We start from the raw sequence: 16,672 nt of genomic DNA, 5'->3' as shown, positions 1-16,672 counted from the left end.
TCTGGTTGAAAGGATTAGCCAGTGACATCACCGTTGCCCAAGGGATGCCCAGTTAGGGGCTCCTTTTATGTCCCTGGCAGGAGCTGGAGTAAAAGACAAGAGCTCACCCTGACCCACAGCAGCACTTGGGTCTTGAACACAGGGTTGCTAATCTCCAGTCTAGCATCCTAAGAGCCACCGTGCTCCAAATTGCAAGTTATGTCTCTCTAAATTTCTAAACATGCCTCTATTGCCATAAGTTAACTCAACACAGGTAAAAAAAACATGTTGCAGTTTTGAAATTTAAACAGTGATTGCAAGTTATGGCTGTCTAAATTTCAAGACTGCAACATTTATTTTATCTGTGCTGAGGAGTATCTTGAAGCATGTTTAGAACACATAGCCATCTGAGTCTTACTTATTGTGATATTGGGAAGAATGTCAAAAGTATATTTCTATGTTTTATAGGTCTCAGGAGGTGAAGATGAAATCCAACAGTTGCAAAAGGCATTATTAGATTATTTGGAAGAAAATACAGAAACTGATGCATCATTAGTGGTAGGTTGTTAGAATAAAAGTTGGTTTAAAATATTTTTTCTCAATAAAACTAGGTAGCGAGTCTTTCGACTCATATATGTTCTACTGTTGTGATTCACTTAAAAAGAGGCTGGTATTTTCCTTTCACACTGCACCTTACTAAGGCCTCAGACAATCCACTTTGATGGGCTTTGGGTCTTTTGTGTCTACTTTTGAGCCTACTGTGGAGGAGGCTTCAGTCATTTATTATTTTTCATTTATTTTGATTATTTATATCCCACCTTCATTATTTTTGCAAATAACCCAAGGTGCCAAACATATTACACCTTCCTCCTCCTATTTTCCCCACAACAACAACCCTGTGGGATGAGTTGGACTGAGAGCCCAAGATCATCCAGCTGGCTTTCATGAATATGGCAGGACTTGAACAAGTCAGGCTTATTTTCTTGATTATCCTGATTATTCCACAGTCCTAAAAGGTACCATTCAATTATAAAATTGCATACTTTTTAAGCGAATTCAAAATAACCCTCGGATTGCAAATATCTGATTATATTACTTTGAACAATATAATTAAGATTTTGGCATTTGTTCTGTTTATAGCATCATTTTCGGATCTTTTTCACTTTTGTTTTCTGTATTTGCTATGCTTGTGAGTTTTGAGATTCTACTGACACTTCAGTAAATTGTATGTATTTATATTTTTATTTGTTTAATTTTGTAAAATAATAATAAAAAGACGATACAGGTAGTACTTGACTTATTATCACAATTGGGACTGGAATCTCAATGGCTGATTAAGCAAGACATTCACATGACCACTTTACTCAATGACCTCAATCCTAGCTCTCCCAGTTGCAGTGTTAAGCAATCATGTGGGTTGTTAAGTGGAGTGCCGAAGAAAGGGCCCTTTCCCTGTCTCACAACACCAGAGTGACCTGAGCCTGGTCCCTCTAACCCACCATGCCTGGTTTCACTTTTCTTTGCCTTTTTCTGCAGTTGCAGCCTAGCCAATGCGAGACATGGCCTTCCTATTGAGGCTGCATTGTGCCATCCTGCAAGTGAGCCCCACTCATGATTGTTGAAAGGCTCCTTCTCCAAATTGTATGATTTGGAGAAAGGGCCTCCCAAACAATCATGATAACTACCACCTGATGAGGACTAGCGCTGTTGATGTTACCTAGTTTGGTAATGAAACGTCTGCAAGAAAACAAGCAATCTTAGAGAAAGTTACAAAACTACTGAATGTGATCATTCTAAAGGGTTTAGAATGTAAATCTTTTTAGCCTTCAGAATGATGTCATTCACTAACTTTCTAGTCTTCCTTGGACTAGAAAGCTAGTAAGCATCATCATTCTGAAGGCCAGAAATCTTTCTACGTTGGCGCTTACTAGCTTTCCAGCACTCTTCCTTATGCAGAAGAGAATTCCTCAACTGGGCTACAGAAATGGAGCTCGGATCTTCATGGAACACTTGGCAATTGGTTGTAAGTGCACATGAAATGTATTTGTGTGACCATGCGGGCAGCACTATGTTTTATAGTGTCTGGAAGTGCTTTACACGTTATAAAACACCCATTCCAAGGCTGTCGTAACTTTGAGCGAACATTTAAATGACTGGTCAAAAATCAAGAACCTGTAAAATACATAACACTGCTGTTCTTGTAGAAAGTTCCAATTCAGTGATTCTAGGAATTCGCCTTATTTCCAATGAGCACTAGTCCATTTCAAACACTGCAATCATTAAGAAAACCCATTTTCTTCAATGGGTGTATTTTACTAGAAACCGGAAGTTGTTTGAAACTGACAAAAACTGCTGAAATTTATGGTAACATGACCATGGGATGCTGCAAATGGTCATAATTGCAAACTGGTTGCTGAGCACTCAAAATGCGATCATATAACGGGGGTATTAATGCTGCTGTTGGAACTACAGAACTGGGTGATAAGTAGCGCTGAGCAGGTCCATCATAATTTTGAATGGTCACTAGATGAGGATTACCTGTATCTACATTAACTAGTAGCAGCTCTCTTGAATTATATTAATATTTTTAAACCAGTAAATAATTATTAGAGGAATTTATAGCCCAGTTTTCGTTTCTCATAACACAATACTCAACTTGGCTTATGTAAGTTAAATTACATCTATATATATATGGATGCACATACATTTAATCTAAAAATAGTGGAACAAGAAATAATGTTGAAAACATTTTTTTAATTGAACAGCCTCTGACTTTTTTCTTTGTTCCCATACATGGTTCTATTATACCAGTTTTCTCGGAAATTTTATATAGCTCAGTGGTTTCGGGATACCACTATGGAGACTGAGAAAGCAATGAAGTCTCAGAAGGATGAAGATTCATCTGAAGGAACTCACCATTCAAAAGAGGTTGAGACCACAGGACAAATTATGCACCGAGCAGAAAGCCGTAAAAAATTCCTTCGAAAAATAATTAGAACAGCACCATCTCAGTTCAGTACATTAAAGTGAGTTCAGTAAAAACAGGTTTATTTATTTTAAGGCTCTTTGGCTTTCTTGTGTTGGTGTATTTTTTTCTTAAAGTCTAAAGTAACTATGTGCAACTTTTTTACAGGATAAATTCTGATACTGTGGACTATGAAGATGCTTGCTTGGTTGTACGCTATTTGGCCTCTATGAGGCCGTTTGCCCAGAGCTTCGATATTTATTTGACACAGGTAAACTCTGCTGGAAATTTTAATGAAATGAGGATTGCTTCCTGATTCCAAGCGTTTATGCAGTAATGTGCAATATCTGTTCATTGTTGAGTATAGGTATTTAATAGGCTGTGATTACACCACCTGTTTCCATCGTTCTTTTTATCAGTTACATGAACATTTTTATTTATCCTGCATGCCTTTCATACATTCCCAAAATGTAATTCATTTTATACATGAGATAATTCAGTTGAATCATTGTCTTAAAAGGATAAGGAAGGATAACACCTTTTCATGAACTTTATCAATCTTTATTGATTTGCATTTATTATTAGGGATGTGAACTGTATCTTGTTTGCTATTGTTATAGCAGTCATAAATATAATCTGAATTTAACAAAGTGATTGTGTATATTTCTTGGAGAATGAATTACCAGACATAGACAACCAATATTTTTCCCCATCTGGACTCTGTTTAATCAGTTTATACACCTGCCAAACTTGATTGAGATTTTGGGGATTGAATTAAGAATAAGTGAACAAAAAATAACTGAATCAAAATGGAAAACTATAATACAGTTGAGATCAACCATAATAATTCTCTTAACCTTTAGAGTAGCGGTCCCCAACCTTTCCTCCTCTGCGGACCAGCAGTGGCGGTGAGGGGGGGGAGAGGGGATGCTTTCACTTTCACATGCACTGCTTGCACAAATGCAGCTTTGTGCGCTTCCCCGTCACTTGTGCGGCCCAGTTCTAAATGGGCCACAGCCCGGCATTAGACTACAGACCAGGGGTTGGGGACCCCTGCTTTAGAGAATATAACAACTTTCTCCAATGCTCAAAAGTCATGTTTTCAAAATCCAGTAAAAGACCATCAGGGTTACAACCTGTTGCAACCTGAGAGGGCTGTTCCATAGGGCAGATCCCAGCGATGAAATCCCCCGGTTCTATTCGGCTCGCCGAACCAGTAGCCCCGGCAGCAGGAGGCTCCGCCCACCCTCCGGGGCATCATTACATCCCTTTTTTAACCATCTGTGCATGCACAGAAGGTTCTGCGCATGCACAGAAGAAGCACTCTCATGCGTAGCGCACATGTGCTCCAGCACGGGAGCACACCAAACCAGTAACTAAGGTAAGTGGATTTCACCACTGGCAGGTCCCATAACAAGAAGACATGCATCCTACATCCCATCATGTGGTATTGCTTCATAGAAAAAAACTCAAAGCATGTCAACCCTATTGGATCTTATGGGACAGGCAAAGATAAATTAAAGCCCAGTGGTTCTGTAAATAATCCTGTACCATGTAGGACTTTGTAAGTGGTAAACAGAGTACAGACCCTTGAATTGCACCTGGACGTTTTAAAAACATGTGCAGTTGGCAGATCAGATGGATTTGTGCAAAGGCCTTTCTGGCTGCAACTGCCATCTGCTAAAAAGCAGATGTCAGGATCTCTCAAATTATGTATCTTGTCTGTCTGAGGAAATGATACCGTATCTATATTTAATGATGGAGGATCACCACATTTGGGGGGGGGTGGCTAAGACCCACAGCATTCAGTCTTAGTATGATTAAGTCTAAATCTGTTCTTCCCCATCTGGACTCCTGCAGCCTCCAGATGTTGCAATTTTTTTTTTTTGAAGTATCACTTCATTGGCCAGGGTAGAGAAGCATAACATGCATCATCCTTATATTAATGATACTTATACCATGCCAATGGATGATCTTACCCAGCTAAATAGAAGTGGAAAAATTTGAATCTTGATCCTCTCTTCTGGGGTATTAGCAGTCCCCTCACCTCAGACTTTGTATCTTCTGTAGATTTTTATGAACAGCCTTTCTATTCCCTTAACTAAGACATTTATGAAGAAAATAAAGAGTACAAGGCTCAAGATCAAATGCTGTGATATTCCACTGCATTCTTCCCTCTATGTGGACATAGACCCAGGGGTGGGTTCTACTTACCTTTACTACTGGTTTGCAACAGGGCCATGCGTGCAGAAGCTTCCTGATGACATCGGGGTCGGTGGGCGGAGCCTCCTGCCGGTTTTACTACCGGTTCTATAGAACCGGTCTCAACCGGGGACAACCCACCACTGCATAGACCCATTAAGGATCATTTGTTAGCTATGGTTGTTCAGTCGAATGCGAAACTATCTGATAGTGGGATCATCCATCTCACATTTTTAAGGAGTCTATGGTCTAACATCAAATACCTTACTAAACTTTAAGTACGCTACATCCACAATATTTCCTTGATCTACTAATCTAATCACCTTGTCAAAGAAATGTCAGCCCTCTACAAGAAAACAATAGAATTTGTCTGGCACCTATTTTGAACAAATCAATGCTGGATTCTGATAAACTGTTAGAAACTAAGGGTTCACAAGCCCACTCCTTGATTAGCTTTTCAAAGATTTTGCTAGTATTGATGTCAAACTATTGTTATAATTCTCTTTGCAAGATTATGACAGATGACTAAATAGTGACTTTTCATTTTGCTTTAATCTTGGAATGTTTCCACTGCATTTTTGTTTTCAGAAAGTAATAAGCAGTGATTAACAAATGCTATTTTCTTTTAATAGATTTTGCGTGTGCTTGGTGAAAATGCAATAGCTGTTCGAACAAAAGCCATGAAGTGTTTGTCTGAAGTAGTTGCTGTAGACCCCAGCATTCTAGCCAGGGTAAGAAAAAAAGAGAGAGATACAATATCTAACCATACATTTCTTCTGGTTTTGTTTATGTGCATTTATATTTTGCTTGTTGTTTATAGTTGGATATGCAACGAGGTGTTCATGGACGGTTAATGGATAATTCCACGAGTGTGCGAGAAGCAGCTGTGGAGTTACTGGGCCGGTTTGTTCTTTGTCGACCACAGCTTGCCGAACAGTATTATGACATGCTGATTGAGCGAATACTGGTATGAATAGTTTTATATTTTCCTCTGTTATGTATGAGCATTTATAGACTGAAATTTGAAAGACAGTTACAGTTTTTGTTAATCCAAACTTCTTGGATTTTATTATGGTAGATTAGGAGAACTTTGTCGTTTGCAGAAACTTTAAAAAAATAAATGTACCATATTACCATAATGTAGCAACTCTCATATTGATTGCTATTAAAGTTTTTATATCTGTTTTTTATTTTTTATTTTTAGTTAATAATATGCAATGTTGTAAATTATAGAAAATATATGTATATCTTCTTTTCCCTCCCTTAGGATACTGGTATTAGTGTCAGAAAAAGAGTAATAAAGATTCTTAGAGATATCTGCATTGAACAACCAACCTTTCCCAAAATTACAGAAATGTGTGTGAAAATGATTCGCAGAGTTAATGATGAAGAAGGCATTAAGGTATACAAAAATGCAGCATGTATTGCTTCTGTTATAGCTTGTTTTGATTTTACTTTTTCTTGACTTGTACATTCACATTAAATTGAGCTGAGCTCTTGTGAGCAATGTTACTTTACTATAGCTTGGCTAGTAGTGGTAATAATGCTGCTTATTGAAATTTATACTTTCTTCTCTTTAAGGTTTAACAAGTTAATTTTCTTAATATATATATTTTTATTTACAGAAATTGGTAAATGAGACATTCCAGAAATTATGGTTCACTCCAACCCCACATAATGACAAAGAAGCTATGACCAGAAAAATCCTGAACATCACAGATGTGGTATGAATGGGACTATTTCAGTTGCAGTAAACACTTATGTCTAACTGTGTTCACAAGTGTCCTTTATTGGTGTCACTCAAACAAATGCAATACAAGTAATCCATGAGTTTCAACAGCAATTGGGAGTGGACACAATGCAGTTGTAAAATGTGACAGCATTGCTTAGCTACAGAAATTCCTACAGTCCCAATTTTTAACAGAATCCCACAGTCGTTAGATGAGATAGCTTCCTGCTGGCACAACCAAAATCACTGAGGAAGCTGGCAGGAATTTACAAGTCCCAGACCCACAGGCAGGTAAATGGCTGCTTTAGATCAAGGAAGGAACGAAGGAGTGCAGGAATGGGACAGGGAGGATGCATGAGAGGTATGGGAAGGTTGTGAGTTAGTTTGGGGAGGTTGCTAGGGAATGTGTTAGAGGCATGGTACAGGTTGGAGAGGGTTAGGGAATTCAAGGGGCACCACATGGGAGAGAAGGAGGGGGAGTGCAAGAATCACCATGCAGGTGAGGGGATACATAAGAAGTGCAGTGTGTGCTGGGGTGTTGGAGTGTATGAGAGAGGATCAGCAAGGAAGTATGAGACAAGCTCCATCCAGATCATTGAGGATATGAGGGGGCGCACGAGAAATGTCTTACAGGTCAGAAAATTTACATGGGGATGTGAGTTGGGGAGGGTATGAGGGAAGCATAGAGGATCAGGGAGGCTGCCTAGGTGGCCAATGCAGCATGAGCATAGAGGGGCTGTGGGAGAATGTGTGCCCCAGCAATTTGTAACCTTCCCTTCTGGCTTCCCCATTGACTTTCTAGGGAAGCTGGCAGGGAAGATTGCAAATATTGATGATGGGGCACTTGTCAACTGGTCATTTGAATGAATTGCCAAGCTCCAAGTTCAGAATCACATGACTGCAGGAGTGTTGGGTTAGCTGGAACACCAAGGACCAGCTGTATTCATCATTAATTCAGCGCTGTCATAACTTCAAATGGTTGCTGAATGAATATTATAGGGCAAGGGCTACATGTAGTACAAATATTTCATTTTTCTGGTTGGGTTTTGAAAATTCTGAAAAAAATGTTTTATTGCCACATGTGCTAAGTAAAGGTTGGCTATTTGATAAAAGAAGGGTAGAGATTTTATTGGATTGTATCTCTCATTAGTTCGAAATAGCTGGCAAAGGGCAAAGCATGATAAAAAGGACAGTCTGCCAACATCTGGAGAACTACGCATTATGTACTGCTGTTTTACACTGTGCTTTGTTGGATTTTGTGTTTGGGTAGTGTCTGATCCCAGCCACTATGTCTAAGAAGTTGTGTTATATGCTGTGTTGTCTAACAAATTATAGCTGGACCATGATTTAGCACAATATGCGTATCCAATCTTTGTGGCTAATGACTTTTCTGCTTTTAGGCACTTATCAACATATTTTAAAGGTGTTTGTTTTTATTGGCTAGATTAATATGATGTAGAACTTAAGTTTCCCAATAGGTTTGTGTTTATAAAACTTGTAGCATAGTATTTGGATTTTTAAAAATTAGTGAGAAAAATTGGAATAGCATAACATGAGAGAAAAAAAATATATAATTGCATTATATAATGCTATCAAGTTCAGCTAAGACCCTAATTTAAGGATTCTTGAAAACAGTCCATTTTACTTGGACTCCTTGTTTACTAGGAATAAACAATTAACTTTTTTTGTATGAAAGTTGAAGATGTACAAATGCTTCAATAGAGATTTAATCTGTTAAATGTCAAAATAGTGTTATGAAAATAGTATTGATATGTGCATAGACCAAGCTTCGGGGGGCTGGGGGAACATTTGTCCTACTATGTATTACTTTAGCATTCTATGTTCAAAATTACAGGTTTCTCTCCCCTAATTTGGTGGTTTTGATAGATTATGAACAGCTTTCTGAGAAATTGATATATTTTATAGATATTCTCTGTGTGTATTAATATGTGAACTCAAAATGTAACAATTAAATAAATTTGTTCACAAATAAATTTTACACTTCTTTTTCATAGGTTGCAGCTTGTAGAGATACAGGATATGATTGGTTTGAACAGCTTCTTCAGAATGTACGTAATGATTCAGATATTCTGGACCTTGATTTCATTCAAACACCTTTTATTTTTATCTTTTTTCAAACAGAATTGATGCAGCTTTTCAGTAACAAATAGGAAAAGGATATTCAAATTTATCAATACAAAGTGTAAAGGTCAATTAAAAATCTAATAAGAATTCAGGAGGTCCCATTATCAGTAAAAAAAATGACTTCCTTACTGGTTTGTAGGTAAATCAAACAAAAGAAATGAAAATAATCTCTCCCCCAATGTATTTGGAAATATTGGTTCTAAATTGGAAAGCTGACATGCCTCCATCCGTTAGTCAAGACACTATTATAATTCAAAAATGAATTGCGTTACTTCCTGGACGTATATCTTCTTCATATTGCTTACTTATTAATGCTTTTTAAATATTATTCTTAGTTCTTAAAGGCTTCTTTGGCTAGCTTAGTTTTCTTTACATATTAATTAAGGGATGTATCCTAGTTCAGTTATAAATCATTTTAACAACTTTAAGGCTTGTAGCCCAGGTTTATGATAATCAGTAAATGAATATACACATGAATAACAAGCAAAGTGAGTTATTTCACATTTTTTTAGAATAGCATGTACTATTTGATAAATATTTATTGACTGTTTAAGCTTCTAAACAAAAATCAATTTAAATTAACACTTTAAGTAAATCTTCCTTAAAATGTATTTTGGGGTAATCTGTTGTCTGTTATTACTTCAAATTAGTGTTTTATATTTGTTATATCCACTTAGATGCTGTCTTTAATTTTCTTTTACAAAAGATTATATTCTGTTTATTTTACAGTTGCTAAAATCAGAAGAAGATGCTTCATACAAGCCTGTCAAGAAAGCCTGTACGCAACTTGTGGACAATTTGGTTGAACATATTCTGAAGTATGAAGAATCTTTGGCAGGTAAAGCATCTATAACCATTTCAATCATATACTATTAAAATAGCTTGTTGGTAGCTTATTTTTATCTTATTTTTACCTAAAGACACTTATTTTCCTCAGATTTTTCTTATCTCTTGTCCTCTGTTTCTTTTAAACCTGTTGTTTTCTGTCTCTTCCTTTCTGTTTCTCATAACATCAGTAGGGAAATTTCTGTTTCTCATAACATCAGTAGGGAAGCGTTTCTGAGCAAACTTACATTAAAGCATTTAGACAATGTCACTCCTGCATAAACAAATCTACCTAATTTGCTAAAAGCCACAAACAGATTAACCCCTCAGAGACATTGAAGTTTATATCAGTGCAAGGAATTAATAGAACGGAGTGGAAGGGAAAGGGAAAGGGAAAGGGAAGGGAAGGGGGGAAAGAAGGAAGGAAAATCTCTCCAATCTCTCCAATCTTCTACAAAAAGTGCTTGCATTGTACTCCTACTTACAAGCCACTAGATTTCCTGTGGAAGTAAGAAACAACTTTCTTACAAGCCATTGGGTGGCAGCAAATATTCTCTTATTTCTGGATGGTTGAAAAATACTTCCAAAAGAGGCAAACATTTTTCAATAAATCTATTTCCATCAAGAAAAAGTTTTTCTTTGCAATTTAAGAGACTTAATTTTTCACTGTTTTAGTTCTTTAAAAAATTAAAGCAAAATGATCACTAATATTAATGGACAGAAGGAATAAATACTATAATGAATTTTAGACATTTTCTTGTGAGAGTGCACCCTTAGATAAAGGGGTTTTCCTTTCACCACAATTTCAAAAGGGTAAATGCTCAATACAGCATGGCATGATGGTTTATCTCAGCCTTGTTTGAGATCACAACTTATTTGGTTATTTTATTTATTATTTTTACAAATAGCTCAAGGTGACAAACATGTCCAACACATCTTCCTTCTATTTTCCACATAATAACTGTGAAGTGGGCTGGGCTAAGAGAGCATGATTAGTTCAAAGTCACCCAATTGGTTTTCATGGATAAGGCAGGACTTGAACTCACAGTCTCCCACTTTCTAGCCTGGTACCTTAACTACTAGACCAAACTGGCTCTTTTTCTAATCTTATCTTCTAATATCACAATTCTCTCAGAGCAGTAGCCATCAGTATTAAGAAATTCATCAGTTCCAGAAAACAGTAACCACTTTTTTGTTGTTGTTGACCAGATTAGACCATATACCTTTGACATTTATGTTTCCCAGTGTTTTTTTCCATTTTAGCATCCCTACTTCATAGTACAGTCATACATTATATTAATATATCCTACCCTGAATATCTTCCATTTTAGAAAATGAAATATTAGTTTTTCTGATGTAATGTATGACAGTATCTTAAGACCACATTCCTATTAACTTTGAAAGGCTATCTTTTATGAATGGACAAACTAGAAGTAATTGCATAATTTTTCAGAATTGTAGTGCAAAGGAAGGCCAAATCTCATCCAGATTTTGTTTTATTCTTTAATTATGTTCTTGGTGTTTTTGCCTCACCCTCTTAGCCACAGTACACAACTGGAAAACTTTCAGGAATAGGATATAGTATTAAAAAACTAGATCACATGATTTGCTGTCATCCAAGAAAGTAGGAGTTCAATCACTTAGGTACCCGGTACTTCTGCTAAAAGTTAAAAGGAACTGTTATGTCAAACATCAATTATCTTTTTGATTCCTTGGGGTCATTCTGAAGAGGAATATGAGAAAGTGGGATCTGTCCAGATGAGTTCATATTATTATAATGCAAAGGATCACAATTAAAGTGAGACATTAAAATCTGCACTGTTTAATTTATATTGGAAAAATAATATTGGTTCTTTGAATATAATGTTTTCTATTGCTATATGATTTATTTATTTATTTAAAATATTGACATGGTCATTTAAGACTGAAAAATGTCTGAAATCTATGATAATAGTACTAGCTTTAAGACTGGAATCAGGTTTTGGCCTGATCAATAATATTTCTGTTTGGGCTATCATAAACAGTGTCTTACAAAGCATATGAAAGGATAAAGGAACTATGTGGTGCCCAATGCTTTCCCAGTCAGGAACCATTTATTTTTGAAGCACAATGGGATGCTGCATATAATCAGGCCACTATAAATATTTTCACTTGAGAGACTTGATTCAACTGGCCATTTAGATTAATGACTGATTGGTAGATGAGTATTTGTGTGGGCCTATGTAAATAATAATATTTCTTTTCCAGATTCTGACAACAAGGGTGTGAATTCAAGTCGCTTGGTAGCTTGCATAACCACTTTATTTTTATTCAGCAAAATCAGGCCTCAGTTAATGGTCAAACATGCTATGACCATGCAACCATATCTTACAACTAAATGCAGTGTAAGTATTAACACATCCAGATTGCTTCTCTTTATAGTTGCTGTTTCAGCTGAAGTTAACATTAATGTGTGGGTAGAAACCAGTAAAATCTGTTTTGAGACAATTTAGTTGCCCGCTTCTATTATTTAACTTTTATCATTCTCGTTGTTGTGGTTTAATAAGCTCCTTTAAAATTATTTTTGAATTTATTACATCTATTGTTTTAGGTTTTAAATTTGCTTGTTAAATGACTTATTTTGAAGTATTTTTACACAATAAGAACAATTTGATAATGGAATTGATTATCCAGAGAGTAGTGGGTTTGGAAATGTGGAAACTGGAGATGTTCAAACAGAAACTTTTTTCTGGGACTACTTTCATTTGGATTCTTGGATTGAGCAAGGGTTGGACTTAATTGCCATTTCCAACTTTGTGTCTCTATGTTTTGTATGTTTTTATTTTCATTCTAACATTTCTATCCCATTTTTCATCATTTAAATGATTCAAAAGTAGGATAGAAATAATCCAGTCTGTCAGCCCTCTCAGATTTTCTTAGATTTGAGTAATGAGAGCTGCACACTAAAAAAGGTACTAGATCATGAACACAAGTTGTGACTGCTCAGTTGTTATTCCATGGTGTTGTATCATTCAGTAGCATGGATGCTTTATTTTAATGTTGAACTTGAGCTTTTCATGATATAGTAAAGGATCACAATAGACATCATTAATTGAATGCAATATTTTCTGTAGAACCAAAATGACTTCATGGTGATCTGCAATGTTGCCAAGATCTTAGAATTGGTAGTGCCACTGATGGAACACCCGAGTGAGACTTTCCTTGCTACGATGGAAGAAGATCTCATGAAGCTCATAATCAAATATGGCATGACAGTAAGGTTTAATTTCTACTTTAAAAATCATCTTTTTTATTGCGGTGGAAAATGCTATATTTGAAAGGGAACATTGAAATTGTAGTCATTATGTTGATTTTATGGATATAAAAATATATAATTCACTTTTTTATTTTAACTATTCATAGACTACTTGGATATTATTTAAGTAAAACAATATTTTTATTTTTGTTTACAAGTAAACAAAACTACTTGTTTAAGAAGATAGAAATAATTAAAAATAAATAGTATACCATTTTTATGATGGCCTTGATGTCTAAATAAATCTGTAAAATAAGAGCAAAGCATTGATTTCTCCATTACTCTGCAATATTTTTTTCCCTTTGTTTCTAGGTAGTGCAGCATTGTGTTAGCTGTCTTGGAGCTGTTGTTAACAAAGTCACACAGAATTTTAAATTTGTATGGGCTTGTTTTAATAGATACTATGGTAAGTTAAATATTTGGATTTTTTTTAATGAATATTATTTTAAAGATATTCAATGTTTATGAAAACAGCATTATAAAATAGGTTTTGTTATTTAGGTGCACTTTCAAAACTAAAAAGTCAACATCAAGAAGATCCAAATAGCACTATACTTACAGCAAATAAACCAGCACTCCTAAGATCCCTTTTTACTGTTGGAGCTCTATGTCGGCATTTTGATTTTGATCAAGAAGATTTTAAAGGCAACAGCAAGGTAATACAATATTTAAAAGTATATTTGGATTTCTATTTTTTTCCTTGTTTTTAGATATTAATAAAGGTTTTTAAATGGGAATGAAACTTTCCTTGACTTACTTTTTAATTATTGTACCCTTTTCCTCTTTAAACAGGTTAACATAAAGGATAAAGTACTTGAATTGTTAATGTATTTTACCAAACATTCAGATGAGGAGGTACAAACAAAAGCTATCATTGGTCTAGGTAAGATTTTACATCAGATTTGAAATACTTATTATGTATATCAGTAGCTCCTTGCAGGGGTGGGTTCTACTTACCTTTACTACCGGTTTGCATCGTGCACATGTGCGCTCGCTTCGCTCGTGCATGCTTTCTTCTGCACATATGCAGAAGCTTCTGCACATGCGCAGATCGCTTCTGATGACGTCCGGGTCAGTGGGTGGAGCCTCCCGCCGGTTTTACTACGGTCAGTCCGAACCGGGGGCAACCCACCACTGGCTGCTTGTGATTATTGCAAAATGACTGCTACTTCAATAAAACATTCCAAGATAATTTATTGATATAGTTTGGATTATTGTAACAGTCTGTAGCAAGTGGGCTATATTCAGAAAAGGAAAGTTGATGCAAAATTTGCTAGCATGTATTTTTGTATATCTAATTGTGTGCCTTTGATGCAGCTTAATATTGTATAGTTCTGTTTTTTAAAACATATTAATAATTTTGTATTTGTACAGTTTGCAATAACTATAAAATGTAAATGGGCAGTTGTGGGCAGTTGCAGGTATAGCACAAAGTACTGGAACAAACTACAAGAAAAAGGTTGCCTGCACTTCTGCTAGGCCCCACTTCTGGCCCTGCCTTTCTTCTATGCCTAGGTGATCTCAGTGTTATTGGTTACTGTCAGGTCTGTATTCAGTAAGACCACATTTATTCATCATGAGCATGTGTGGACTTGTCTTACTTCATAGGAACCTGGTTGGGAAGGGATGGGGAAATTACCATATCCAAGATTTATTCACCACTATTCTTTGTGCATCATAGCCCCAGTACTGAAATTGGGTGGAGTTGAGGCAATAATTTATTGTGAGACCTTTAACTGTGACTAGAGATGCTGCTGTGACTGCCTTCTTGAGGTCCTGATTTTATATTGATACTGGTATTGAAATCATCTAGGCTTTTATTGTTGAAATGACTTCAGTCTCCATGTCTTTGGGTGAGAATTCTAGATGGGCTCAGGATTTAATAGCCTCTATAAAGATCAGATGCTTGTTCCACCTTATTTGTCACCTGATGCAGACAAGCAATAACATATTAGAACTGGTGTTTCTGGAGTGATTAGCAAATTGGCACTAAGTGGTTTCTGCTTTAACATGTGTCCTGGAGGACTTCTTGATATTCTAAAGAGCTCTGGGAAATGAAATGGCTCAAGAGATGGCCAGAGTAGTACTAGGTGGAAAACATAAAGAGTGAATTAACTAAACACAGATACACGTCCATGTTTGATACTATACCATGGTAATAATAGTGGCAAACTGTTTCTACTTGTCTGCTCTTATTGCATCTGCAGATTTGCATTCAATAGCCTTGTTTAGGATTGCCCATATCCTTTTGATAGAGAGGTGGAAGAAGATCTAACCATTAGCTAATGTGACATTTTTGTGGGGTTTGTCAAAGATAAAATTGTTCCCATTTCTTCAAATTATATACCAAATGGACAGAGTTTTGTATACCATTTTGGATTGTTTTAAGTTTCCAGAGATCAAGGAGCAGAGTTCTCCATAACAGGAGCTGTGCCACCTGTGAGCCAGAGCCTTGCACTGTTTTTTTCCAGTAGTTGGTCATAGTATGTGCACCAGTATTCTGGAGTGATAAATGTCTCTTTAAAGGAGAAGAGATGTCATATATCTTGAAGAAGGTAGTGATGTATTCTTTTCTGAATTGAATTGTCTCTTGATCCAATCGCTAACCTTATCTCCAGTCTTCCCTTTCTGGGGCTTGAGTTACAGAGGAAACAGATTATCAGTCTTTCTTTGGATGGAAAAAAGCATTAGTCACATAGTGAAGTTTGTTGGTTGGAGGGAAGACACTCTCAACTGATCTTATTAAATCTCTCAAAAGCATTTTATGTTATCAACCATTGTATTATTCTAGACTGTATGAGAATTAGGAGCAGAAAACATTGTTTTCTGGTGCTTCAACTCCTTCTAGAGTAGAAAGTTCTGTGTCAAGTTTCCGAAAGATGCCCTAATTGTTTGTTGTTAATGCAAAAGGGTCATTTGTGCTCCTGGCCTCTCCAGTGTGGGTGTTTACAGTATTTTCCTATACTATTCAAAATCTACATGAAATGACTTGGAAAGTTTATTCTGTATCAGTATATTGATGATACTCAATTATACATTAGGAAAGCTGTAGAGGTTCTCATCCAATTTCTGCAGGCCACGGGGACTGGATGGATCAAAGGAAAATTATATCCATGCACACATAGTTGTTGTGATCAAATCAGCTTGATCTCAGTCACTAAATTGGATTAAACGTAAAATCAGATCTGTGTCTTGATGGTTCTCCTGGACATGCTCAGCATATGGAAGCTGTGGCCAGGAGAGTTTCAGCTGCTGCATTGTTTGAGAAGTTCTTTGGACTGAAGTTCTTTGCGACAGTGATTCAAACCACCATCACCCCAAACTTAGACAAGTGCTATCCACTTAACATGAGGATGCCCTTGAATGCTATTGCAAACCACAAGAGTTTAAAAATGCAGTAGACAGACTGATAACATAAACGTGTTGAGTAGCATTGTACTTATGCCAAGGTTGCTGCATTTGCTACCGGAAAACATACAGGTCGCATTGAATATACTGGTTTTTGTTTTAAAGCCTAACACCTATGCACCTA

General features: G+C 36.3%; 1 protein-coding gene across 1 annotated transcript in view; it reads left to right on the top strand.

The window, feature by feature from the left end:
* The window catches only part of NIPBL (NIPBL cohesin loading factor), a 169,251-nt gene that overhangs the window by 138,041 nt on the left and 14,538 nt on the right, over positions 1–16,672 (top strand). Inside the window, exons 25-38 of the mRNA XM_070938900.1 lie at positions 448–537; positions 2,791–3,005; positions 3,113–3,215; positions 5,779–5,877; positions 5,967–6,113; positions 6,414–6,548; positions 6,772–6,870; positions 8,891–8,944; positions 9,750–9,858; positions 12,093–12,229; positions 12,959–13,099; positions 13,453–13,546; positions 13,642–13,796; positions 13,933–14,023. Of these exons, the coding sequence (XP_070795001.1) occupies positions 448–537; positions 2,791–3,005; positions 3,113–3,215; positions 5,779–5,877; positions 5,967–6,113; positions 6,414–6,548; positions 6,772–6,870; positions 8,891–8,944; positions 9,750–9,858; positions 12,093–12,229; positions 12,959–13,099; positions 13,453–13,546; positions 13,642–13,796; positions 13,933–14,023 (1,669 nt within the window). The remainder of the gene's footprint in view (positions 1–447; positions 538–2,790; positions 3,006–3,112; positions 3,216–5,778; positions 5,878–5,966; positions 6,114–6,413; positions 6,549–6,771; positions 6,871–8,890; positions 8,945–9,749; positions 9,859–12,092; positions 12,230–12,958; positions 13,100–13,452; positions 13,547–13,641; positions 13,797–13,932; positions 14,024–16,672) is intronic.

This window comes from Pituophis catenifer, unplaced genomic scaffold (genome assembly GCF_029215685.1).
Source record: "Pituophis catenifer annectens isolate HBS135680 unplaced genomic scaffold, rPitCat1.0.hap2 SCAF_2, whole genome shotgun sequence".
Lineage (NCBI taxonomy): Eukaryota > Metazoa > Chordata > Lepidosauria > Squamata > Colubridae > Pituophis > Pituophis catenifer.
Note: the sequence above shows the minus strand (reverse complement) of the source record. Positions and strands in the feature narration are given on the sequence as shown.